This window comes from Mustela nivalis, assembly GCF_964662115.1.
Source record: "Mustela nivalis genome assembly, chromosome: 1".
In the NCBI taxonomy this organism is placed as follows: Eukaryota; Metazoa; Chordata; class Mammalia; order Carnivora; family Mustelidae; genus Mustela; species Mustela nivalis.
In genome coordinates, this window is record NC_139020.1 from 66,971,407 (window position 1) to 66,997,308 (window position 25,902).

Here is a 25,902-nt window from a genome sequence, read left to right on the forward strand (position 1 = left end):
GTCAAAATGACCAATCAGGTGCCTCATGATAGATTTCAGCCTCTGCTGTGGAACCCTCTGAGGCCCTTGTAACATTTCTGATAGAGGGCAAATCCCTTCACCTTTGTGAGCCTCAGTACTCTGTCCTGGAATGTGGGGAAAGTGGTCCAACCCTGATCACAGCCTTGTGAAGTCTAACCAAGGGGAAGGACTGAAGCACTGAGCTGGTCATACTGAGAGGTGGAACCATGATGGTGTTTCATTTCCTACAGTGGCCTGCAGGCTTGCTGGGCCCGGCCTCCTTCCTCCCCTGCAAGGTCGCGGTCATGAGGCCAGGTCCCAGGGCCCCTCATTCCGTCACAGCCATGGCAGGATCCCCTGACATGGCCATTTTTGGAGTTCCCAGTGGAGAGAGACAGTTCCTGGGGGGGATCAGCTGCTCTGGCTACCTCTGCCTTCATTTTCCCTGGCCTTGATCTTTTGACCTACTTCTATTTTACTGCACATTCTGTGTCTTTAAGAGCTGCTTGAAGACATCGGTGGAAAGAGGAAAGAGTATGCTTGTTTAATTACTGTCCTTTAGTCCATTTTTAAAAGCATAAAGTTGACTTGTCCTTATAAATGCACACTTAGAGTGAGCAGGACTCCCAGGACGTGGCGCCACTTTGGGCTCCTGAATCCCCTGGGACTGTGGGGTCTTGGTCACTGGCTGCGCCTGCTGCCTTCCCAAGAACTAGTTCAGCTTCACTAATCATTAATTTTTATGACCTCTGAAAGGCCATGGATCCTAGAGTATGCCTGCTGCACTAATCTAGTGAGGGGGTATCTGAGCCAGCAGGCCAGGGTTTCAGTGAGCTGAGAACGTAGGAGCTGATGTCCATGCAGGTTGGTGGCCCTGGTGTTTCCCTTCATGGTGACACGTTCTGTGACTCTCCCGAGTCTTTGCAGTGGAAAAACTTTGAATGCCCTGTGCCTCATGACAAAGTTTTCCTAGAACGGCGTTTAGCCAGCAGTAAGGTTATTAGTCATAGATATACCATGTTTATTAAATGTAAAAAATAAAATTTGCATTCACGGATATGAATTAGATACTCTTTTCTACATCCAAGGAAGAAAAGAATATTCACTTCAGTCTGTATTTATTCAATACATTTTATTTTCAAACACCTGTTATACATCAGGTATTGTGACATGTCATGGGTCCACGTACCAGGAGATGGGATGTGGGCCGGCACCTAAATAAAATGAAGGAGCCTGGGGGTGCCTGGGTGGCTCAGTGGGTTAAGCCTCTGCCTTCAGCTCAGGTCATGATCTCAGGGTCCTGGGATCGAGCCCCACGTCAGGCTCTCTGGTCAGTGGGGAGCCTGCTTCCTCCCCTCTCTCTGCCTGCCTTTCTGCCTACTTGTGATCCCTCTCTCTCCTGTCAAATAAATAAAATCTTTAAAAAAAAAAAAAAAAAAAGAAGGATGCTGCCCTGTACAGATCTGGCAGAAGAGTGTTCCAGAAAGCGGGAACGGCAAGTGCAAAGAGCCTGGGGCTGGAAGAGCTGCTCAGTATGAGAACAGTAAGGCAGTATGTAACCAGATGGGAGGAGGAAGTGGGAGAGCAGGAGGCTAAAGATTCATACAAGAGAGGCTGTTCCTGGGCACATGGGTGGTTCAGTGGTTTAAGCCTCTGCCTTTGGCTCAGGTCCTGATCTCAGGTACATTGTCCTGCTGGGAGATAGGGGTTCATTTGAGAGGTCACACTTATGCCATGGGTGACTGGTATCAGAGCCTATGGAGCAAGGGAAGGCTAAAACAGGGTCCTGGCAAGCACCAACCTAGAACGTAGCACAGAGAGAAAGGAGGATCCCAGGAGGAGACACGGTGACTTTGCAAACAGGAGGCGATGTTAGGAGAGTTAAGAAAGGAAAAAGTTTGAAGAAAGGATGAGGGGCAGTTAATCTCAGGTAATGCACAGAGGTCCAGAAAGCCAACGACCAAGAAAGGTCTATTGAGCTGATTTTTTCAGAATTTCATTTCATTAATAATATAAATTCTTTCACATAAATTCTAAAAATCTATGGTATGAACTCATTCCAGTTTGCAGCCATGTAAGCTTTTTTGAATTATGTCTTCTGATAAAGAGTATCACTGGTATTATACCTCTTCTCTGTTTTAATGTTCTGGCAGGACTCAGTAATTGCTCCGGTTATAGCTAAAGCACAGTAAATTTTCTCATGGCTGTATAGATAAGCCCCGGGGTTCTGTGTCAAGCTTCGTGGCACGGAGGGATGTAAATGATGTGTACAAAAATGTAAATAAAAACTCTGGAAGTGAATTGTATGAAGCCTTAAGATAGTAGCACCTTTAATTCTTTCAATTTTCAGTAGGCAAGTAGATTTCCAATGAGTCTGCAATGACATGAGTTTTTCCTGGAAAAAAAAATTCATCATGACAGACATGATCATCTGTGTTAGTCAGACTAAGGCTAGCCTTTGGTAACAAAGAGACTGAAGAACACATTGCCTCAAATAACAAAGTTTATCTTTGCCTTGTGTGAGGGTCTGAGATGAGTGATCCAGGTTATATGAAGTGGCTCCACTTGGTCATTTTGGTCCCCAGGTCCCTTCCAGGTCATGGCTTCCGTCATGCCCTAGGGATGTCTACATGACTGAACCTAATTGCTGCTATGTGTACCTAGGAGGCACTGGGAGGGAAAAGAATGCATGGGGCACCCCAAGACCTGAAATCCTAAACCCAGTAGAGGGATACATCCTTCCATTCTATTAGTGAATACCATGTAGGGCCTCAGAAATGGGATCTAACCCATTTCCCAAGAAGAGAATAGATTCTTTTTTTAAGATTTATTTATTTGAAAGAGAGGGAAAGCACGCACAAGTGGAGGGGGGCAGAGGGGAGAGGAAGAGAATCTCCAGCAGATTCCCCACTGAGCATGCAGCCCAACATGGGGCTCCATCTCAGGGCCCTGAGATCATGACCTGAGCCGAAATCAAGGGTCACATGCTTAACCAACTGAACCACCCGGGTGCCCCAGAGGAGAACAGATTTTAGCATACAACTGTTAAAGAAAAGCCAGAGCTGGACAGTAGTTAGTAGCAGTCAAAATAGATTGTATTCAGGAACTAAAGCAGTAGGGGAAAAGAGATCTGCATGTAGAACTGGGCTCAATTCCAAATACAACATGGGCAGTGGGAATTTATAGCCAAGGAGCAGGGTGGAGGTCAGTGCATGGAAAATGACGGAGAGGAGACCTCAAGGGTGAGGAGATTGCTAAAGGCAGGCTGGGGTGAGCACATACCACCTGGGGGATGAGGAATTTTTTTTTTTTAGATGAGGAAGTTGATCAGATACCAAGAGTGGGAGATTCTGGCTAACTCCGACTTAGCAGGATTTTTGCTAAAACCGAGTGCACAAATCCAAAGAATATGAAAGTCCAAAGGTTGAAGCCTAGTTGGAAAGAGGGTTCAGAGGAGCCTAACTATAGTTTACTCAAAGAGAGTCTTTGTCACAATTAGCAGTTTTGCTCATATTTCCATCGAATTATGAATATTCTAATAAACCAGGATAGGACCTTCCCATATTCACTGCTATGGGAAGCTTGGCCTTTTCATGAAACATCTTAGGATGGGGTACTTCCCAGTCGAATTCATTCACACGTGTTTTTGGATTATCTGCCTTGTGCCCCGTACCCTCTTGGCTGGGGGGTGGAGCTGAGGACTCGGCAGGTAGGACCTGGTCATTTTGATCCAGGACAGGCCTAGGGACTCAGGTTACCTCTTCCTCTTCTTGTTAAAAAGATCCGGCCATTTGCTCTCTCCTGTAAGTGAAGTTTTTCTTCCATGAATCACCATCTTTCCAGACCAAAACCAAATTGTCATATATACAGTTAGATGTTAGCATATCATTAAGCAGTCAGATGCCCTGAAAAGCTGGAATAGCTCAGCAAACACTTCCTGTAGTGAAATTTCATTCCTGAAATTGGCAGCAAAGCCTTCTCAGAGCCTCAAAAATCACCAACCTGAAATAATGGCCTCGAGCAGAACATTTGACTCCTGTTGATAGATAGCTTTGTTAACGTGGATTCATATTGGCAGCCTCATTGTCAGTCTGGAACTCTTATTCCCCAGTTTGCAAATATTTATGTGATTTAGCCCCAGGAATAATAACAGACCCTCTGTTTTTATGGAGAGACACAATACCCTGCAGCAATCCAGGATGATTAGACTACACTGTGTCAGGGTAAGCATTCTCTAATTTTAAAACATTTTTTTAAAGCTGGGCTCTTTTTTAGCATTATGTTTTGGAAAGCAGAGCATTTTAGCAGCCAGAGTTAACCAGGCTTTCAAGCAGGAGAGGTCTGCCGTTAGAACAGTTAGTCCTAGCTTCTTTTCATGCTGATTTAGCTTACCTGGGAACTCGTCTTATCTGCTCACTTCCGTTCAGCTGGAAAATGTGTATACATTCATCATAGGCCATTTCATTATCCAAAGAAAAGGTGTGTATATTCATAGGTTATCTCATTATTTGGAGAAAATGTGTATGTATTTACAGGTCATTTCATTATTCAGGGAAAGTGTATATTAGCAACCAGAAAGATAAATTAAATCTTGATTTACCCCAGGTACTTCATGGCAGAAATATAAGTCAGGTATTATTAAAAAAAAAGATTTTTTTTACAACTTTGTTACATCTCTGTTACCATCCCACATAAAAAGAGATACTGTATGTGCAAAAAGCAGAGTGAACTGTAGAGAGCTGTAGAGATCTTGGTTCATAGTCGGCTAGTTCTCTTCAAAGGAGATTTCTCAGAGGGAGTTAAAAATTCCTGAGGGTGAAGTCTGAGGTAGGTTTGCTAGGAGGAAGGGGCAGCATGGGGAAAGTCTCAGACATAATAAAGAAAAAGGTGTGTTGGGGGGACGGAAGGCACTTGGTTATGTGGGACCAGAGCCCAACATTAGAATGGAGAGGGTGGGGGGCCCTACTCTCAAAGTGAGGTGGGACCAGGACAGAGTACTAGGCCACGCACTGGTCCTGGGGGCAGGGGGCGGTGCACAGGAGCAGGGAGAGCCGGCCTGGCTTTTAGGTAGAGCTCAGGCTGTGGAGAAGGCAAGATTAGGCCACAGGTAGGCCAGAAAGGAGCCCATGGCTTCCAGACAAAAGCTGCCTGTGCCAGAACCCGGGCAGTGGCTGCAGGGGTGCCGGAGAGAGGGGCAGAGAAGCCCCAGGAGGACACAGCTGCAGGATTGGGTGGCAGATGGCATGCGTGGGAGCAGGGGAGGGAGAAATCAAGGAGGACTCCCGGCCTGGGCGTGATTGTCTGGGGGCAGTGGGTGGCCTCCCGAGGGACGGAAAAACAGGAGGAGTGCAGGCTGGGGATGTGGGAGGTGGAGGGCAAAGCTGATTCCCCCAGCACCCAGGATGATGGATGCTGCAGCAGAGGTTGGAGGCCCATGTTAGTCCTATGGAATGTCAGGGGTCAGGCAGTATTGATACTGGAATTTAAAAATTATTGAGCCAAGGGCTCCTGAGTGGCTCAATTGGTTAAGTGTCTGCCTTCGGCTCAGGTCATAGCCCCAGGATCAAGCCCCACATCAGGCTCCCTGCTCATCGGGAAGCCTGCTTCTCCCTTTCCTTCTGTCTGCCACTCCCCCAGCTTGTGTGCTCTAAGCTTCAGACTCTTAATTTTGGCTGAGGTCATGACCTCAGTGTCCTGAGATCCAGCCTTGTGGCTCTGGCCTGGCAGGCTCTGCTCAGCAGGGGATCTGCTGCTCTCCTTCCTCTCCCTCTGTCCCTCCCCCTGCTCCTGTGCATGCTCTTTCTCAAAATAAATAAATAAAATCTTAAAAAAAAAAAATCAAAGTGACTGAGCCAGGACCTGTTATTATGGATGAGCAAGGTTTCTGCTGGCTGAAGTGGAAACTCGTGTGGGCTGTTTGGAAGCATAGTGACCAATGATTCTCTGTGTTCTCTCTTTAGGAAACCCTATCACCCGAAACTGGAAGCTTTCGTTAGTCACATGTTGAAAGGATCTGGAGCCTCTTTTGAAAGCCCCTTACACTCCCTGCCTCTTTACCCCAATCATCCACTTTGTGAGATGGGAGAGCTCACTCAGACAGGTATGTGTGACAGCCTCGGCTCACCCCGTCTCCTGCACCCTCCTCCGTGTGGCATACATTGGAGTGAATGCTCCTGGGCAAGGCACTGTGGGCTCACAGGGACAACTGAGGACTGGTACCTCAGGCAAGAGTCCGGCGCCTGAGTCCACCAAGGTATCTAAGTAAACCTCCAATTTCTAAAAATTAAAAATAACCCTTTTTCTTAGTGCAAGAGCAGTATATGGCCATGGAAGAGAAATTAGGAAAGACAGTTGAACAAAAGGAAAAAGAGTTTAAAGTACCCATAATCCCAATCCACTGAAGAAATTAGTCATCCTTTTTCATTTATATGTGTGCACACATGCACACACAGTAGTATCTTACTAAGCACACTCTTTGATAACCCACTTTTTCAGTGAACAGTACATTGTGATCATCTTTCCCTATTGATAAACATTGGTTAACAGCATCATTTCTGGGACCTACATATTAATTATCCCACTATTGCTGGACTATAATTGATATAACCAATCCCATGTTCTTAGAAACTCCAAAGAAAATGACCTGATAAGTTTTCATGTGCGAGATCTCAGAAGCAAACGCGTGGGGCAGATCCCTAGTGAGCACAGAGTTGGACTGAGTGTGTCCCTCCCAGAAGCCCAGCTTTCCCTCTGCAACCCTGCTCGTACCCTCACATAGCCAGTTCCCTGTCAGGGCAGGTTGGCAAGTTAACCGTGGGGCTACCTCCGTTAGGGAGAGAAGGAACTAGGGGTCCTAGCTAGGGTCCTAGTATGTCCTAGGACCTAGGACCTGGTCGTAGGACCCAGTAGGTCCTAGCTTCTTCCTACTTCAGTCTGGGACCTCAAAGGACCTTTGTGTGGTCACCAGCCTTTTTGGGAGAATCGGAAGGACCTGTTGGCCATGTTGTTTCCTCGTCCCACCAGTACCGTGGGACCTCAGCTCTGATGGAAGGGAGGTCTGTGTCCTGTAGTTGGCCCTGCAGAGTTTTGCCATGTTTTAGAAGCCATTATTATTGGGGAGAATATGGTGACAGAGTGGGCTGAACTGAAGACTCTGGAAGACTAGCCTTGAATAGGAGTTTTGTCAAAAGTTTTTGATTATCAGTTCCATGTGCTCAAGGTCTGCAGTAGTTTAAAACAGGAGTCCGCATCCAACCAGACCAACCACCCCCGTTCTGTAACAAGTATCTTGTGGTGCTCCCTTAACTCTCCTGAAGTGAAATTCAAATATAATTAGAACCTTTCTAGTTAGAAAATTGTAAAGAAGAGCAGTTATATCAAGTACCCTAACTATAATATAAAGGAGAAACAAAAGGAAACGAATTTATTATACAATGCTATATGTCTCAGTATAGAAGTTTGAGCACACTCTCACTAGGAAACAAAATGACAGTCGGTTGTTTATGCTTAAATGAAGATTGGCAACTGTGACTATTAGAAATGCAGACCAAGGGATATTATACTGGGGACTCTAATACCATTTTGGGGACATGATTTTTTTGACAAGTTCTGATCAAAATAAAATACAGATGTCCCTTAATTTTTCTTGTATTTCTGGAAAAAAAATCAGTGGAAATTAATGATGTGTAAAAATGATTTTGTATTTATGACGCAGGTTCTAGGCTAAAGTATTTAAACAGGTTTTTCACATGTGGTAATATCTTGTAGTACCGTCAAAAGCTATGTGGGTCAGAAAACAGTTCTTTGGGGAGACTGTCTAGCTCCGTGGCCCCCACCCAGTAGGTGTCCGGAATGTTCCTCCCTGTATCATTGTGACAACTCAACCCCAAATCCTCCCTGACAGCAGAGCCACGCTTGTTGAGAACCACTGGTTAGACCCTCTGGTGGCAAGTGACAGAAACCAACTCCAGCAAAAGATGGACATTTATTATATGGATTCAGGGTGACTCCAGAGTCTGAAGGCAAGAAGATGACCAGGCCTCCAGAGACTGGAACCAGGAATAAGAAATCTGTCTGTCCCAGCCCTGTAGTTTTGCTTTGTGTCTCTCTACAGAGGGACCATCCTAGCCTCACCTAGAGATGAACAGCAAGTCCAAATTCTTAAGAGACAGTAAGAGAAAGAAAATCTGACAGGGTCCTTCAGGGGTCAGTGTCCATCAGCTGACTCAGAGGTCACTGTGCACTGAGCAGTGGGGGCCTACCCAGCCTCTCAATCCAGGGGCTGTTCCCCGAGAAGAGTTGGGGGGAGCTGGCCCTCACACATTTAGAGACACTCATTCATTCCTACCTTTCTTCTCAGTCATTCTATTGTCTACATTGTTTTCTAAATCAAGAAATCATTTTCACGGTACTGTTTGCTCCTGTACCCTAATTCTCTTTTAATGCTCACTTTTATCTTCTATTTTAAATTTCATTAAAAATGCATAGCTGTTAGAATAACCATTTATAACTCAAACACTTTTGGTGCCCCACAGTAACTATGGAGGCCTGATCATTAGTGCCTACTCTTATTCAAGATGCTTTGGCAGCTGCTGAGTGTAGAGGGGTGGGGAGCGGCTGGATGAACAGATGCTCCCCACCTTGTCCTAAAGGAGCCCGCACGCAGCTGCTATGGAACAGCGGGCATGGAGGCGGAGGCGACTCACCGTGCTACTGCAGGCCTGCGGAAGAAACCCAGGCTGTGGAGTAGAAGGGGCCTATGGGACAGGCTGCAGATGCCCTCTCCCCCCAGGGCCGGTGGTGAGTGAGATTAGCATGTGTCAAGTGCCTGGCACGGTGCTAGCATGTGCTGGGCTGGACAATTGCAGCCCAAGTCCTGGAGAGCCCGTGGAACAGGAACAGGAAGGAATTCTTGGTCTGACCTGGGGGAGGAAGAAGGAAGGCTACAGAGTGGGCCATATTGGAGCCAGGCACCGGGTGAGGATTTCTCTAGGCTGAGAAATGCCAAGGTCATAAAGATGCAGGCTGGGTTTGGAGACATTAAGAGGCTCTAAGTTGCTAGAACTTCGTATTTCTGCCTGAAAAGACAGGGGAGAAGGTGCTACGAGCAGGGACTAGGAGGGCAAAGTTGGGCCCACATGGGGCTGAGTGCCAGCTCTGCGACCTCTTAACAGTGATTGGCTCAGGGCCTCGGTTTCCTTGGCTGTAAAATAAAGAAAATGGAAATAATAATACGCCTACTTTATTGGGTTTTTATGAGGTTGAATGGAAAAAGGTCTGAACATGGGAAGCACTCAAACCTAAGATACACAACCTGGAGATATAAGGCGGGCCCAGAGGCCAACCGTGGCCAGACACAGATTCTTAATGTTTGTCATCATGTTTTGTCTCTTTTTGCAAACCATTTTTGGAAATGCGTTAAGACCTGTGTCAGCCCAGATCTCTCAGGGAATTCTGTGCTCAATATACTTCCTTCAGAATGGGATGCAGACGTCCTTGGTAATGTTTTCCTGAGCTGTTCCCCTTCCTGGGCCAGTGCCTTGCCTTGTGTCTCACACATCTCCGCCTCAAGTTGTCTCAGGTTTTCACACAGTTTGGGCATCTGAATAAGCAACATTGGTCATGACCTGGTCGGGGTGGGGGACTGCGTGTGGTTGACCCTCAGAGAATGCAGATCTGTTACTGGGATTCCATCCCCCTACATCCTGCTGCCTGGAGAGCAGGTTTGCTTTCATCTGGGATTGTCTTCTACTTGAAGATAAGGCTCTTCTTTTCTTTGTTTTTTGGTTTTTGTTTTTTTCCAAGATAATTTGTTACCGTACTGGGGTAGTTCAAGACTAAAACTTTTTAAACTTTTAGTTGGCAGGTAAATTTAAAATTCTTGTTCCTATCCATGTTCTATTTGCCATTTCTGTACCCCTATCTCCCCAGGTAATACTGGTTTCGTATGCATCCTTCCAAATTTTCTTTATGTAAAACACAAACAACTGCAAATACACATTCTTATTTTTTCCTCATTTTTATTTAAAAGGAGTATAATAAATGTACTATTCTGCCCCTTGTTTTTCCCAAATACTCTATCCAAGGGTCTGAAAGAACATTCCATATCTCCACAGACAGAATGTCCTTGATGTGCAGGTAATGCCCCAGGAGGCTTAGGCAGAATGTACCTAGAAGGTTAGCAGCAAGCCTTCACTTGGGAGAGTAGGAAGAATGAGGCAAAGGAGAGAACCCCCCAACAGTGAGAGGTCTAAGCAGCCAGCAGCACCTTTTTCTCTTTACCTGTCTGATTTTCGTGGGCCCTCCCTGCACACTAACGAATACTGTGTCCCTGAGGAGGAGGAAGAAAGCTCTTCTTAAGCCCATGCCAGTTATAGCCTTGACATCTGCCAGGAGGCTCGACAGCTGCCGTCTGAGCCCCCCACCCCACCCCGGTCACAATGCCTCCTCCCAGGGAAGGGAGGGATTGAGCAGATGGTCCTGGTGCTCCCCTCTGCTCATCCCTTCCTGGATAATGCCAAGGGGCTCCCCTCAGGAGTTCACACAAACCCATTCCTGTAGCTTCCACATGCTGGTTTTGATTATATTCCCATGCACAATGGAAAGCACTGCAGAGTGGGCCTCTGACTCCGTCTCCCTTTGCTGCTCCTTCTGCTGAGCTGGTAGTGAGGACAGTTTGTGTCCCTGTGTTTCAGGAGTTGTGCAGCATTTGCAGAATGGCCAGCTGCTGAGGGACATCTATCTAAAGAAACACAAACTCCTGCCGAGTGACTGGTCCACAGACCACCTCTACTTGGAGACCACTGGGAAAAGCCGGACCCTACAAAGTGGGCTGGCCTTGCTTTATGGCTTTCTCCCAGATTTTGACTGGAAGAAGATTCATTTCAGGCATCAGCCAAGCGCTCTGTTCTGCTCCGGAAATTGCTATTGCCCCATGAGAAACCAGTACCTGGAAAAGGAGCAGCGTCGGCAATACCTCTTACGTCTGAAAAACAGCCAGCTGGAGAGGACCTACGAGGACATGGCCAGGATTGTGGACGTCCCCACCAAGCAACTTCGCGCTGCCAACCCCATAGACTCCATGCTCTGCCGCTTCTGCCACAACGTCAGCTTCCCATGCACGAGGAACGGCTGTATTGACATGGAGCACTTCAAGGTGATCAAGACGCATCAGATAGAGGATGAGAGAGAGAGGCGGGAGAAGAAGCTCTATTTGGGCTACGCGCTCCTGGGCGCCCACCCCATCCTGAACCAGACTGTCAACCGGATGCAGCGTGCCACGGAGGGCAGGAGAGAGGAGGTCTTTGCCCTCTACTCTGCTCATGATGTCACTCTGTCACCGGTTCTTAGCGCCTTGGGCCTGATGGAAGCCAGATTCCCAAGGTTTGCAGCTAGGTTGATCTTGGAGCTCTGGCAAGACCGAGAAAAGCCAAGTGAGCATTCTGTCCGGATTCTTTATAATGGTGTCGATGTCACATTCCATACCTCTTTTTGCCAGGACCACCACAAGCATTCCTCCAAGCCCATGTGCCCCCTAGAAAACTTAGTCCGCTTTGTCAAGCGGGACATGTTTGTGGCCCTGGGGAGTAGCGGTAGTACTAATTATTACGACGCATGTCACAGGGAAGGATTCTAGAAGGGAGGGAGTGCAGGGCTGATAGAATCTATGCCAATACAGAAGGATGGGAAGGGTCCACTTCTAGATCTATCCATTGTCAAGGGTATAAGACTATTGATTTATAAAGGCTAGAAATCATGTTTGAGCCACGTGGATGATTGGGTTGAATGGGAAGCACATCGCTATAATTGGGTTCGTGGGTTACTTGGTACACCACGGCCAGTTCATAGAAAGAGGAAGGTACTTCCGTCGTAGCCTGAGTTTGCTCATGATGCCATAGGGTATGTCAATACCTAGAACTGCCAATCCATATGTATAGTATTTCAATCTGCAGGGGTAGCATATGATGGAACCAGCAAACCTCAACCAAAATTTTCTTCATCTGGGGTGGTTTTGCCTTGTTCCTGTTCAGCAAAACCATTCCCGAAGTGATTTATCTATACATTGGGGTTAGTACATTTTTCCCGTACAGAGCCAGATAGTAAAGACTATGGACTCTGGGGTCCCAGAGGCCACATACAGTCATGTGACATGAAAGCAACCATAGACAGCATGGAAACAAACGAGTGTGGCTATATTCACAGCCCGAGTTTGCTGACCCCTAATCTCAGAAACACAGGCTCTGCTACATTTGCACTTCCAGCACTTTGAGAACCAGTTAAGTGCAAAAAATTATTCAGTGGTGCCTCCAGGAACTTCTGCGAGAAACACCGAATTTGCTCTGTAGCTGGTGTGATAACAAAACTTGAGGGGAAATAAACATCAAATCAGAATGAATCGTAGAAAAATTATTAGAATAATACTTGATGTTCATGATGATTATGGTAGGTATGTTTTAAATATCTGTCTGCTGTAGTCTATTTGCTGTATAGGCTGAAATTTTTGTATTCTATTTAGTATTTTTATAGTCTAGGGAACTATTTTCTAAGACCGGTTTTAGATGTGCTCTTAGTCCTAGGTAAAATTCAATTTACCATACCTGCTTGGTGGTTAGAAGGAAGCTAGAAGCTGAATTCAAGCACTTTCTTCCAATAAAACTAATTATGGCTCATTCCCTTTGATAAGCTGTAGAATTGGATCAATTTTTAAACCATCTGCATCAGTTTCAAATGGTAAATTCTAATTGATTTTTAAATAAGCTTTTGGGAGAACTTTGTTATAGATAGCTAAATAATCTTTCTAAGATATTTTATATATTAGAAGCAATTGTAATTAAATCTGTGGTTTCTGAACTAAAATGGTGCTAGTTCCATGTGAAGAAATGTAAAGTGCAAGTGAGATTCTGAAGTGTCTTTGGCATTCCACACTTTCCTCTTTGTTTTTGTCTAATGTTGCCTTTGGATACGTCTGTTTCTATAAATAAATTTTTGAAGAATACTCGTACATGTAAGTCATGGTTTGTACCTACAAGGCATTCTAGTTCTCTTCAAGTAAGTTCCCAAATTGTAGAAACTTATTTATTTATTTATTAAGTATAAGTAAAAATGTTTAAATTAAAGAACTCCCCGGTGTGCGTGGAAAAGGGAGGCTAGGCTATGCTGGCCCACCAGAGATGGAGGAAAGGGACAGCAGTGCTGGGCCTGGAGGGCCAGGGCTTCCAGCTCTGACAGCAGCATCCGGGCTCCGTGGGCTGGGAGGCCGTGCACAGATAGCGGCCTTGGCGTGGTTTAAAATCTATCTTAAATCTTCCTTTTATTGCTGAAAATCACGTGTTGTCTCTTGAGTAGTTAAAATTGTTGTTTTTTGCTTCCACTCACAGTATATCCGAATTAGAACTACTAAACCCAGCTTGAAAATATAAAACTAAAAATGGATCAGAAGATATTTTAAAAATCAGATTGAGGGGCACTTGGGTGGCTCAGTCGGTTAAGCATCTGCCTCTCGGTTTTGGTCCAGGTCATGATCGCAAGAGTTGTGAGATGGAGCCCTGACATGCACATCAGACTCTCAGGCCCTGGGTTCAGCAGGGAATCTGCTTGAGATTCTCTCTCCCCACCCCCACCATCCTCTGTCTCTACCCCACCCCCTGCTCTTGTGGGAGGAGGACCCCTCTCTCACTCGTCTCTCAAATAAATCTTTAAAAAGAATCAGTTTGGGGGCACCTGGGTGACTCAGTGGGTTAAAGCCTCTGCTCTCAGCTCAGGTCACGATCCCAGGGTCCTGGGATCGAGCCCCACATTGGGCTCTCAGCTCATCGGGGAGCCTGCTTCCCCTTCTCTCTCTGCCTGTCTCTCTGCCTGCTTGTGATCTCTGTCTGTCAAATAAATAAATCTTAAAAAAATAAAAAAAGAAGAAGAAGAATCCGTTTGAAACAGCTATTGGTAAAGGTAAATATGTTGGATATTAAAAGCGTAGCTAAAGGTTTTGCCTCCCAAGACCTCAGGTGTGCACATCATTTACACATCTTCCTCAGTATTAAGTTCCAAGACATCTCACTCCATAAACAAACGCTGATCACTGAGCTGAGATTAATGCATCCAGTTCTTGGTTTCTGGACAGTGGTCTTGATGGCTTAGTTCATGACAGGTGTGGGTATGCACATGTGCACATTCAGCTGTCTTGTTTTTATGATTAAAATTAATACATGCACACTGGAAAACAATCAGACTATACTGAAAGCAACTTCAAAAGTGAAGTTCTCTTCTATTCCCACCTCCAGAGACAACACTGTGGGATGTTTGACAGATATTCCTCCAGAAATTTTCCACGCAGATGTGAAATTGAGTTGGGCATCAGGCTCCGAGCTTAGAGTGGAGTCTGCTTAAGACTCCCCCTTTCTCTCAAATAAATAAATCTTTAAATATCATTAAAAATGAGTGAAACTGAAACTTAAAACCAAGGTACTAAAATGGGGCCACATGCTTTTGAGGTACACAGAACAAGCAGAAGCTAGCAGCTATATGTGTTAAAGTAGTTAACCCTTTTTCAATACTGCTAGATAATTATTAATATACTAGAGTAGTATTTCTCCACTTTCACTTATAAACAGAATTGAAGAACTCTATACTGCTATTAAGCCTGCTTGAGGGTCTTTGAAGCCACAGCAGAATTGGGCTTTGGAAAGATGTGACTGATTCCTCTCTCTAGGACCCCTAGACTGAGACAGGAGAGGCAGGGATGCGTGCTTCCATCTTCAGGAAGCCTGAACTGATGCAGCAGCCCAGCTAGTGTGGGTATAGCCCTGTGTGTTTAAACATAGCCGCAAGTCGAAAGCCAAGAACAGCCAGGGTTTACAGTGCGGTTCTGGCTTGGACGGTGGCCAGAATTCTGGCCCAGGCGCCAGTTAGCCGCCATTGCCCAAGGCCACTGGACTAAATGCTGGGCTTGCACCCCTGTATACTGTCTGTCCTGTGACCGTCTCATGAGTAATAACAGCTTCTGCTTAAGAGGAACCCACTGAATGCCTAGAGTCTGCTCAGGCTTTCCTGGCCTCTGCAGCCCATCTGCCAGCTGAGCCTGGCCTTGAGCAGCAGCGCATGGCCCTGGAGAGTCAGCTTCGCTCCACCCAGAGCTGCAGAGCCCCTCATCATGGGGGCAGCCTGAGGCCTGGCATCTGAATAACTGAGTAATAACAGCACTGCTGTGGGCGCCTTGCTTCCCTTGAGGGGCCCCACAAGCATTTCTTTATCAGTCCTAACAACCCTCTGGAGAAGTTTCTATTACCCCTCATACAAATGAGGAAAGAGGCTGAAGTTGGTGGGAGGGGGGCAGGGGATGAAGTCACTTTTCCAAAGGAAAACTCAAAGCCTAGAGGCTAACTAACCCAAGCGTCTATGACCCCCGTGAATTTAAATGTGTGTGCTGTGTGACCCATCGGGGCTTTTCTTAGACTAATTTAATCTTCCCAACAACCCTACAAGATACCATCTTTGCTGATGAATATCAAGTAGTACTAAAACATAGTGGGGTTACAACTGTTATAAATTTAAATCTAAATGAACAGGAGACTATTCCAAAGGTGCCCTTGACCATCTGTGGTTGCTGTTTTTGTTAAGAAAAAACCACTTATATAATGTAAAACTAATTTTGGCTGTGATGCTATATTATATTCAGCCATTAGGAGATAGCATGAAACATCATTTGTAGCCTTCAGGACCCAGTCTGGTATGTGTAAAGGAGATAGGGTAGTTTGGGGCTGTGTTTTTTTGTGTGTGGGTTTTTTTTTTTTAAGATTTTATTTATTTATATGACAGAGAGAAATCACAAGTAGACGTAGAGGCAGCCAGAGAGAGAGGGTGAGCAGAGAGCCCGATGCGGGACTCGAACCCAGGACCCTGAGATCATGACCCGAGCCGAAGGCAGCAGCTTAACCCACTGAGCCACCCAGGCGCCCTGGGGCTGTGTTTTAATAGGGAGGCCAACTGTTTGCCTGGGACTGACCAGTGTTTCAGCATGCAGGATCCTCCTTGCTAAAACCGAGCAAGATCCAGGCACACTGGGACGGGCTGGTTGCATGGTGTCACATGAGACACGTTTTAGGGAGTACCACCATTCCCAATTCTGAGAGACAGGTTAAGTCTGAGGGAGTGACTCAGCCAAGGTTTCCCATGCCTAGCGAGTGTGCGTGGGGGTGGGACTCCAAGCTACTGTCCATGTTCCTAAGCAGGACTTGACAGTGGCTCTCAGAACTATTTAGGACTCTGGGGTTCCATGCAACAGAAACCCGAATACAGTAGTTAAGCAAACTAAGCCTTTCATTTTCTCCAGTGGCCCTACCATTTCATCAGGAAACCAGACTGCTGTTTACATCTTACTGGCCAGGAGAGGGTCCCTTGGCTCACCTCCATTGCAAAAGAATCTAGGAAAGTACTTTTGTTGGGCACATTGCTGTCTCCAGTCCGGCCCAGGGCCGGATTCAGGGGTCCCTGAAGGGCGACCCCAACTTCAGTGTTCCCCACAGGGTCAGCACAGTGCACTTCTGCCTCCCCTGCTGTCTTCCATTCCTCCACAGTGTTGGCCCCAAGAACATTCCCTGGTACACTTCCCACACCCATCCCTATCTGAGTCTGCTCCTGGGAAACAACTTGCAGCAGAGGGCAAGCAAATCCTAGGACCTGAGACCTCTGCGAGTCAGGGCAGAAAAACTCATGTCATTTACTTGAAAGGGATAACGTATCTACTGATTACAAATTTCTTCTATCACTGCCTTTGAGGGGCTTATTTTATTGTGGAAGTTAAGTAAGCACACAAGAAGCAGTAGGAGAAACTTGATCCTGAACAGCCCAAAACTGATTACAGAGAGCTGTTATACCAAGATTTCCCATTTACTGAACACACACCAGGGGCTGGACAGTGGGCTAAATAAGCATCCAACTGACCTAGACTTTATGTCTTACAAGATGTGTAAGCATTTTTTATCTTCACTGTGTAGGTCAAGAGACTGAGGCTCAGAGGAGGATCCCACAGTCAGTAGGAGGTGGCAGATCCAGGACTGGAACATGGCTCATCCCAGACTACAAAGTCCTTCCAGCTCCCCTGGCCCACCGCTTCCTCTGCCCCTTTACTCCACCACCCTCATAAAAGCAAATTAGCAGGAACACCTGGGTGGCTTAGTTGGTTAAGCCACTGCCTTTGGCTTAAGTCATGATCCCAGGATCCTGGGATCGAGTCCCACATTGGGCTCCTTGCTCAGTGGGGACCCTGCTTCTCTCTTTGCCTCTGCCTACCACTCTGCCTGCTTGTTTAAATAAATAAATAAATATTTTAAAACAACAACAAATCAATGAGTTTAAAAAGAAAAGGGCAAATTAGCAGAACCTGAAACCGGGGGTATAGCAGAGTGGATCCTAGCCCAGGAAATGATCTCTGCTACATTCATCTTTCTAGCTCCTTTCCTTTCTCTTCCCAATTTTAAAAAAGACTGTATTTATTTGAGAGAGAGAGAGAGAGAGCATGAGCAGGAGGGAGGGAAGAGGGAAAGGGAGAAGCAGACTCCCCACTGAGCAGGGACCCAAACTGGGACTCAATCCCAGGACCCTGAAATCATGACCTGAGCTGAAGGCAGATGCTTAACCAACTGAGCCACCCAGGTATCCCTCTAACCACTTTTTTCTAATGCAACATTTCCAAGGAAGTAGGATCACCTTATAGTGGGTTGTTTTAGCCTGGGTTCTGAAAGCTGCCTGAGAACAAAATCTTAAGTGTGGATGTTTATTAGGGAATGTGGTCCCAAGGAGCAGAAGTGAAAGACAGGGAAGGGGACAAAGGGGAGAGGGAAAGCTACAGGGAAGTTGCATACTGAGCTGATATGGTGACTGGTTACTCTAGTCAGGACTACCTAAGAAACCTGAGACATACCTGAATTGTTCATCTGGAGGAAGACCAGGGGAGGGGGGACATCCCCATCCTCTGCTCTCTACCCCACACACTGGGTTGAACATGCATCAGGGCAGAGGGCTCACCTGGGCTCTCTGGCATCTGAGAACCCCTAGGGTGGAAAGCAAGAGAATGAGATCCTGTCAGGTCCTGGGCCCAGTCACTGCAACAGTGGCCCACAAAGACACAAGGCCGAGAGGATAGGGAGTGGAGCAGGGGATGTGTTTGATGTGAGGGTGAGTCGGCATTCACTGAGGGCCTTATAAGGGCCTATTTAGCCAGAGCGATTCCATCCGGTTAAACAGTGATTTAACTGCACCAGTAAAACTCAAACTGACCCTGCACCCCCATCCCCGGGGAACTTACTTAAAAGCAAGTCTGGGAAACCAGTAGAATGTGGTCGAACGATAACAGAGCCCAAATACAAGGGTGGGTCAGGTCAGATGGAGACAACAGAGCCTGAATGAGGGGATGAGTTCTCACCTAGGTGATAGGCTAGTTCAAATAGTGAATTGTAATTCAATTGGCCACTCGTGTGTGACCTAGCATGACTGTGCAGCTTTCTCTGTGTGTTACAATCTCATTGGTCACTGGTGTGTGGCCAGGCTTAACCACATGGCCTTTGTTCTATAAAAGTTAGTCTGTGAGGCTGGGGGTGGTAGCTCTCTCTGTAAGAGGCAGCCCTGAATGGTCAGTTTGATTCTCGATGCTTGGCATGAAATAAAGCTTTGCTTGACCTTCGCTTTATCAGTCTCGCTCCTTTGACCATGTCATTGCAAGGCCTCAGCGTCTTGGGCACTGCACTGTGCTTTAGAAGCAAAACCTTGTTTCAGCCTCAAAACCATACTGTGACTTGGAAGTCATCCTTACTGTCTCCCAGTTTTCAGATGGAGAAAGAAACCAAGAGGAGAGGTCCCCCACCAAGGCCCCACAGCAGGGAAGTGGCAGAAGTGGGAGTCAAAGCAGCCGATTCCCAAGCCCTTGCTCCTCATCATGACACCATCATAGTAAACATTCCCCCCAGGTCCAATATAAAGTATGTGTGAGTGCTTACTCACACACTAACTCCTTACTCAGGATTCCTCTCTGACGTCTGGACTGCACAGATCAAACCGTGCCCCTCCTTGTTAAAACCCCTTCTCCTCCTCTACCTTCTAGATGAAATCCAAGCTCCATAAGGTGACTCACAAGGCCCTTCATGGTCTGACTCCCACTTACCTCTCCAGCTTTGTTACTTGCAAGGCCGAAGCGGTTGTGCCCAGATTGCCGTTGTTGACACATTTTGTGTGTACCTGGGAGAGAGGAAAAGGGTTTTAATGTCACTACGTGGGTGGCCAGGTTTGCAGAATCTCTGAAGGGGACAGTCCTCTCCTGTCCAGAGCCCATCCCCACCCCCAGCAAATCTTCCTCAGGACCTAACAATCTCCCAGTCTTTCACTTTCTTCACCTTCCCCAGTTGTATCTGGAGTTGGGTTTCCCAGAAAGGGAAAGAGACTTGGAACCACATAGACTGAGTTCAAAAGCAGTTCCACACCACTTCCCAGCTGTGAGACCTCAGATGCCCCGTCTGTAAAGTGGGGATGACACCTCCTGGGAGAGTGTACATAAAGCACCAGGCACACAGGACACCTCTACCGTCACTACTGTCCCCGAGTTATTCTTTCTTTTAACTGCTCTGACAAGCAAACCAGCTGCAGCCAGACTATGCCCTTGCCCATTAACCCAGGAAGCCCATCTCAGGGCATAACCTCATGCTCCACGCATAACCAGGAGACACAACTACCTGGGCCCATGCACTTCCCTTTGGGGGAGAAAAGAACTCCAATCTTCTGAGCCCTGCCTTGGTGCCCAGGGCCATATCTGACACTTTATATAAACATCTCAGCCATTCCCAAGGGGAAATCAAGCTCATAGCTCATCCTTTCTCCACATTGCCTTCATTGTCTATATCTAACCTCCATCTTTGTGTCTTAATTACTGGCCATTGCAGAAGCAGTTGCTGCCAGGGAGCCCAGCAAAGAAATGGGAGTCACTGGCTTAGGTCCATTGGCCTAGCCCCTCCTGGACCCCTAGAGAAGCTGAAGCAGCAGCCCAGAAAGTGAAATGCACCTGGACAGAAGACAGATCCTGCCCCTCAGCTTTGGGGAGTTGCTCCCCTCTGTATTCTAGGAGAGAGAGGGGTAAGGGGCCTCTCCTCCATTCTCCCTCCTCCCCCCATGGCTGGTATGCTCCTGGCATCAGGGCCTGGGATTGGCAAGTCCTCCTAGTCAGCAGCTGCCCGGCCTCCTCTTAGCTCAGGAGTCAAGCATATCTTGGTTGAGCACTTCCTGGGGGAGAAATCCTTTCAGGAGCCTGCTGGCCAGAGATTGGACTCCCACAAGCCTGAAGTTTAGCTCTGAAGAGGGCCTAGTGTGGATGTGACTGGGAAACCACACTGCCCTCTACTGGCAACTCGGCCTGACCCTTGTCCTAACAGCTTTTTCTTTCCCGGCTCCCAACACCAGAGGACGCCTCCTTCCCAGAGACGTAAGGCTCCCTCTGGTGGCCTCGGAGTCAACTCTTCTCTCCGCTTGCCTATACAGGAGTCCACACTTAACCCTTGAGGGAACTTTCCAAGACCCCCAGTGCACGCCTCAAAATGCAGGTAGTACCGAACATTACATAGACGATGTTTTTTCCTATACATAGGAACCTATGGCACAGTTTAATTTATAAATTAGGCACAGTAAGAATTAACAATATTAATGATGAAATGGAACAATTATGACAATATACTGTAATAAAAGTTCTATGAATGAGGTCTCTCTCTCTCACCTCTTCTTCCCTCAAAATATCTTCTTGTACTGCACTCACCCTCCTCCTTATGATGATTTGAGATCATAAAATGCTAACATGATGACATGAAGTGAGTGAACAATGTAGGCACTGTGATGTAGTGTCAGGCTACTACTGACCTCCTGATGATAACCCAGAGGAAGGATCATATGGTTCCCAACCACAGACCACAAACACAGGTAGCTGAAACCATGCAAAGCAAAACGGCAAACACAGGGGTGTGTGTGTTACTGTACTGTCGTCATCAGGATGTAGCAAATAGAAACACACTTTGCATCCAGATGGTTTCAACCCAGCTGCCCTTTTGTCCCACTGGCGACCCAGCTGTTCGGCATTCTCAACAACTGGCTCCCTGATGAATGGGCTGATCATTAAATCGACCTTCAACTGATGGATCCTGATGGACTACTGTCCATCTGAAAAACTACCCCTAAATGACTGGCTGGTTGGCTGATTTTCTAAACCACAAATCATTTGACTGACCTACTGGCTTTTTAAATGACCTACTAACACTAAATAACTAAACATCTGATGGGCTTGAACTGGCTGCCTGCTGACTCTTCCCCTAACCAGCTAAATGACAGCCCAGCAGAGAACTTGCAGACTGACAGTGTAACTCCATAACTAAGGGTAACAGAAAGATGGAAACTGGCTGCCCCTTCGTCATACCTTGACTCCTCTAGGTGCTTGGGGTCCTACTTTTCTCCCCTCTAGGCCCACTTGAAAACTACAGAGAGGAAAACTGACCTTCCTATCTACCTCTAGTGAGGTTCTTAACCAGGGATTAATAGATGGGTCTCAATTTTGTTCTCACAATAGTATGGATATATAGCTGTGTTTATCTAAGAAGAAAGTTCACAAATTTCTTTGGAATCTTAACAGTCCAGCACACACAGACATGTTCAGAATTACTGCTCTGGGAAAAGCTTCAGCAAAATTCAGATAAGCAAATTACCTGAATTCAAACCCCATTTATCCCTCCTATCAGGCCAGGGTGGCAGGAAGATAACAGGAAAAGTCAGAGTCATAATGGACGTGATGTAGGAAGGATAGACAGAGCTGTATGTGAAGTTTCCAGAGAAGCACAAAGAATCAACATGTGTCCATTTGGTCTGGAAGCCACACATAGCCCAAGATAGCAGGGCATCTTGGGCATTTACCAGGGCCCTTGTCTGGGGCATGTAGTATATGTGAGTATATAATCATGGGTAACTATGTAACTGTGTGTATTTTCACATCAAGTGTGCTCACAAGGGTGGGTATAACAGAGCTTTGTGAATATGTGAATGAATGTCCTTTGGGTTAAAGCATGCATCTGAATTGTTTTGACAATAAATTTGCACATGTGCTCAGTCAAGGACTCCTTGAGTGTTTTTTTGGAGTGGAGACAGATTAAGAGTAAGAATTTCACAAAGCGAAATCATCTGCAGACATGACAGCAGCCCACACCAGAAATCTGGGAATCCTCAACTCCTCCCTCACCCTGAACCCTTATCATCCACTTCAGTCCACACTGCCACTGCCACCATGAGCTTTAAAAAAAAAAAAAAAAAAAAAAGATTATTTATTTGCCAGAGAGAGAGAGCACAAGCAAGGGGAGTGGCAGGCAGAAGAAGCAGGCTCCCTGCTAAGCAATGAACGGGATATGGGACTGATCCCAGGACCCCAGGATCATGACCTGAGCAGATGGCAGATGCTTAACCAACTGAGCCACCAGGCATACTCCACCAACAGCTCTTATCACATCTCCCTGGACATAGCTTGGTCCGCAATGCACTCTCTTGGTGACCTTTCCCAACCATAGCCACAAGTGACATAAATAAAATAAGGGACGCAGCGCACGACTGCCTGAAAGGGAGAACACCTATAGACTGTCAGAGGACCACACCATCTCCTCAGTAACTCAAAGTTCCTTTCAAGGTCGTTGCCGTGATCATTGGGGTCCCTGGGCTCTCGAAGCCCCAGTATTTGGACGTATAGCCTCGTTCTAGTCCTAAATCACATCCCAAGGTTTTGGCTCTGATGCCTCTTCCTCCAGGCCCTAATGCACTGCCCCGGCATCTAGCATCTTGGAGATTCTCACAAACCTCTGTAATTGCCCAATTACAGTTTGCAATTAAAACTGACAGAAGACCCAAGCCCGTTCTAAACCGGGACCCCATGAGACAAGGAGCCGAAGAGAACTCAGTTCGAAGGCCAGCGCAACAAAGGCGCCCTTGTCTCTTACCCGCGGGGGGCAGAGCCGGAACCTCACGGTGAAAACAGAAGTGCGCGTGCGCAAAGTGAGGGTTGGAACTACGATTCCCAGAACCCTTCTGAGAGACTTCGTTTTCCAGAAAGGCCCGTGCGGTCCCCGCCCCGGAACTGCGAGTCTTCTCGAAAGCGAAAAGGGAGGGGCGAGCCAGGCTGTGGAGGTGGCTTCAGAATGGGTAGAATGGAGCAGAGTTTCGTAGAGTATTTACCTCCAGAGGTCGTTCTTGAGTCGGAGAAACCGGGACTTTGGGGGAAAAGGACTTGGCCACAGCCTTGCCGCGCTTCTCCCGGCAGTGTTGCGGTCCTTCTGCCCGCAGGTCTCCGCAGGGCGCCTTCCCGGCCTGCTTGGGCTTGGCCGGCCTGCTGCGGCTCCACACTCGGTGCCCACCTCCGGGCGTTTTCTGGAGCTAGAGGCCCACAGCTATGCAGCCCCGGATACTCCCTGTTCCGTGCATTGCCTGTCTGCCGCTGGGAATTCGGACTGGATGGAATTCTTTTAACAACGTTGACCATTTCTGCAAAATCTTAGTTGGTCAGTATCCCATTGTATATACATAACAGCATTTTCAGGAATATGCAGTCCGTCACAGCCCAAGACAAGGGACAGCGAAGAGAAAATATTCGTGAGATACATAAAAGACTAATAATCCAAATATAAATCAGTAAGACAAAGGCACCTCTATTGAAAAACGGACAAAGATAAGCACAGGCAATTAACAGAATCAGAAATACACTTAACAACAATGACAAAAAAAACAGCTTTAAGATTTACTAGTAATCAAAATCCAAGATAAAACAGCAGTAAGATGTTTATTTTCGGGGGGAAAAAAAAAAAGCTACCAAATAGTTTAAAAGAGTCATAGGGTTTCTGACAGAAAGCCCGTTCATAGAATTCAGCACTGACGTGAGTAAATTGGTACACTGTTTTTCCGTAGGCAACTGAGCTGTTTATTACTATGAAAATGTCTGCATTCCCTTTGAGGTGGGGAGGAGCAGATGGGGGGATGGGGCAGGAGGAGGGGCTAGGCGGAGTGGGAGGAGCTAGAGGACTAGGCCTAAAGAACGGAGCTGGCGTAACAGGCGTAAAAGGAGGGGGTAAATGACTGGGCTCTGAAGGGAGGGATCTGTAGAGTGGGGAGCGATGTAGAAGGACCAAGGTTTAGAGGAATTGAGGCACTTGGAAGGATGGGGGAGGAAGTGAGAACAAATAGCAGGAGGAGGATTAAGAGGGATTAGAAAGGAAGAAACTTGATGAGAGAGACAGGCAGGGATTAGGAAGGTAAAATGGAAACACCTGCTTTTCAATGAGTTGACCTCAGTCACTGGCATTACAACACTTACTGACATGGAAAAAGACCCCTGTGGAAGAATGAGGTTTGCTAGCAAACAGGAAACACTGACTTTCGGAGTGCTACTAGCTGTGCCTTGCAGAGTTCTTTTACTTCCTCTCATCTTGGCTCTGTTACCATATTGTAGTTTGTTTCCAAAAGCAACCTCAGATTTTAAAGACTCCTGAGTCTGAAACCTCTGATGTTGAGCGGTGTGTTCTTTTCTCGAGTGATCCTCAGGTACAAAATAGATATTTCAGCTGCTTCAAGTAGAAACTTAGTCACCCCTGAAAATGCAGGGAAATCCCCTAATCCTGGGAATGCATGAATGATGGGTCTCTAAGAGAGGGCAAGTATCCATAAAGGGGTACATATCCCAAGACACTTCCACTTCTCTCTTAGTTTGAGGCAAGCATTCTTTGAGGAAGTAGAGGACCCTGTGATCACTGGCTCTCTCTGTGTTTCATGCTGTTTTCCACACCGTGAACCACAGGGCATCCAGACAGCAAGAATCAACAAAGGGAGAGGGCTGTAAAGGGCTGATTTTTGTCCCTGTATTTGGAGATAGGGCCTTTAAAGAGGTGTTTAAATTAAAATGAGACCATTTTAGGTGGACTCTAATCCAATCTGACTGCTTTCCTTATATGACTAGTAAATTTGGACACACACACGAAAACCCACCAGGGATTTGCCCACACAGAGAAAAGCCCATGAAAGGATATCGCAGGAGGGCAGCCACCTACAAACCAAAGAGACAGGCCTCAGAGGACACCAATCCTTGCTGGTATCTCGATCCTGGATTAACATCCTCCAGAACTGTGAGAAAATGAACACTTGTTGTTTAGACAGCCTTGTCTGTGGTTTTTTGTCATGCCATCCCTAGAAGGCTAACACAGGGTCCTTCAATGGCCTCGGAAAAGAAAAATTAATTCAAGTCCTCCAGTTAACTATTGCTGGGAATTATTTGGAAGCAGTTCCTTTGAGTATGGAAGAATCCCTTGCTGCACTTCCACACACCTATTTACTTTTTGTTCCGGAAAAGTGGAGCTTGCTCTTGCAGGGCCTTTAAAGTTCGTAGGTGTGTTAACGGAGTCTTCAAACACAGGGGTCAAGAAAGAATTCTTGAGACTTTGCATGATGCAACTTAGTGATTTTATTTAAATAACATAGGGACGGGACCCATGGGCAGAAAGTACTACTTTTTTTGCTGTATGAAGCTGGTGTTTGTATACTTAGTGCTGGGGGTGGGGGTGCAAGGAGTATTAGATTATAAATGTTTTCTTCGAATTTCTACTCATAAAACTACCTTTTGCAAGATTTCTCTGGTGCTTATCTTTCAGTTCAATATTAACGATCAGTGAGATATACAGATAGTCATGAGATCTTTTAAGAATGTGGCAACCAGCACATATGTGATCCTTATTGGAAGGACGCAGGCTATATGCCAGCCTTTTGAGCCAAAAGTGAATGTTTTTTCTGCTTTTATCCCTTATCATTTCCCCCCTGACCAATGTGCCATCCTTAAATCTTTAGGGTTGTTGAAGGGTGAAGGCT

At 46.5% G+C, this 25,902-nt stretch overlaps 3 protein-coding genes across 25 annotated transcripts in view; 2 read left to right on the forward strand and 1 right to left on the reverse strand.

The window, feature by feature from the left end:
- PXYLP1 (2-phosphoxylose phosphatase 1) overlaps positions 1–12,994 on the forward strand; it is a 69,349-nt gene extending 56,355 nt beyond the window's left edge. For all 18 annotated transcript variants that reach the window (XM_082711942.1, XM_082711948.1, XM_082711945.1 and 15 more), the window contains 2 exons: positions 5,961–6,100; positions 10,695–12,994. In XM_082711942.1, the coding sequence (XP_082568068.1) occupies positions 5,961–6,100; positions 10,695–11,635 (1,081 nt within the window). In that variant the 3' untranslated portion in view covers positions 11,636–12,994. The remainder of the gene's footprint in view (positions 1–5,960; positions 6,101–10,694) is intronic.
- A 5,020-nt stretch (positions 12,995–18,014) lies between these two features.
- Positions 18,015–23,533, reverse strand: LOC309858907 (uncharacterized protein; the record flags this gene model as incomplete). The annotated part of the gene is made up of 3 exons (XM_082719234.1): positions 18,015–18,044; positions 19,151–19,224; positions 23,230–23,533. The coding sequence occupies 3 exons, from the start codon at positions 23,531–23,533 to the stop codon at positions 18,015–18,017; spliced, it is 408 nt and encodes a 135-aa protein (XP_082575360.1).
- ZBTB38 (zinc finger and BTB domain containing 38) overlaps positions 23,157–25,902 on the forward strand; it is a 134,616-nt gene continuing 131,870 nt past the window's right edge. For 2 of the 6 annotated variants that reach the window (XM_082711673.1, XM_082711671.1), the window contains exon 1: positions 23,157–23,552. The gene's annotated coding sequence lies outside the window, so the exon portion shown is untranslated. The remainder of the gene's footprint in view (positions 23,553–25,902) is intronic. The other 4 variants (XM_082711682.1, XM_082711668.1, XM_082711677.1 and 1 more) reach the window with 3 other exon arrangements.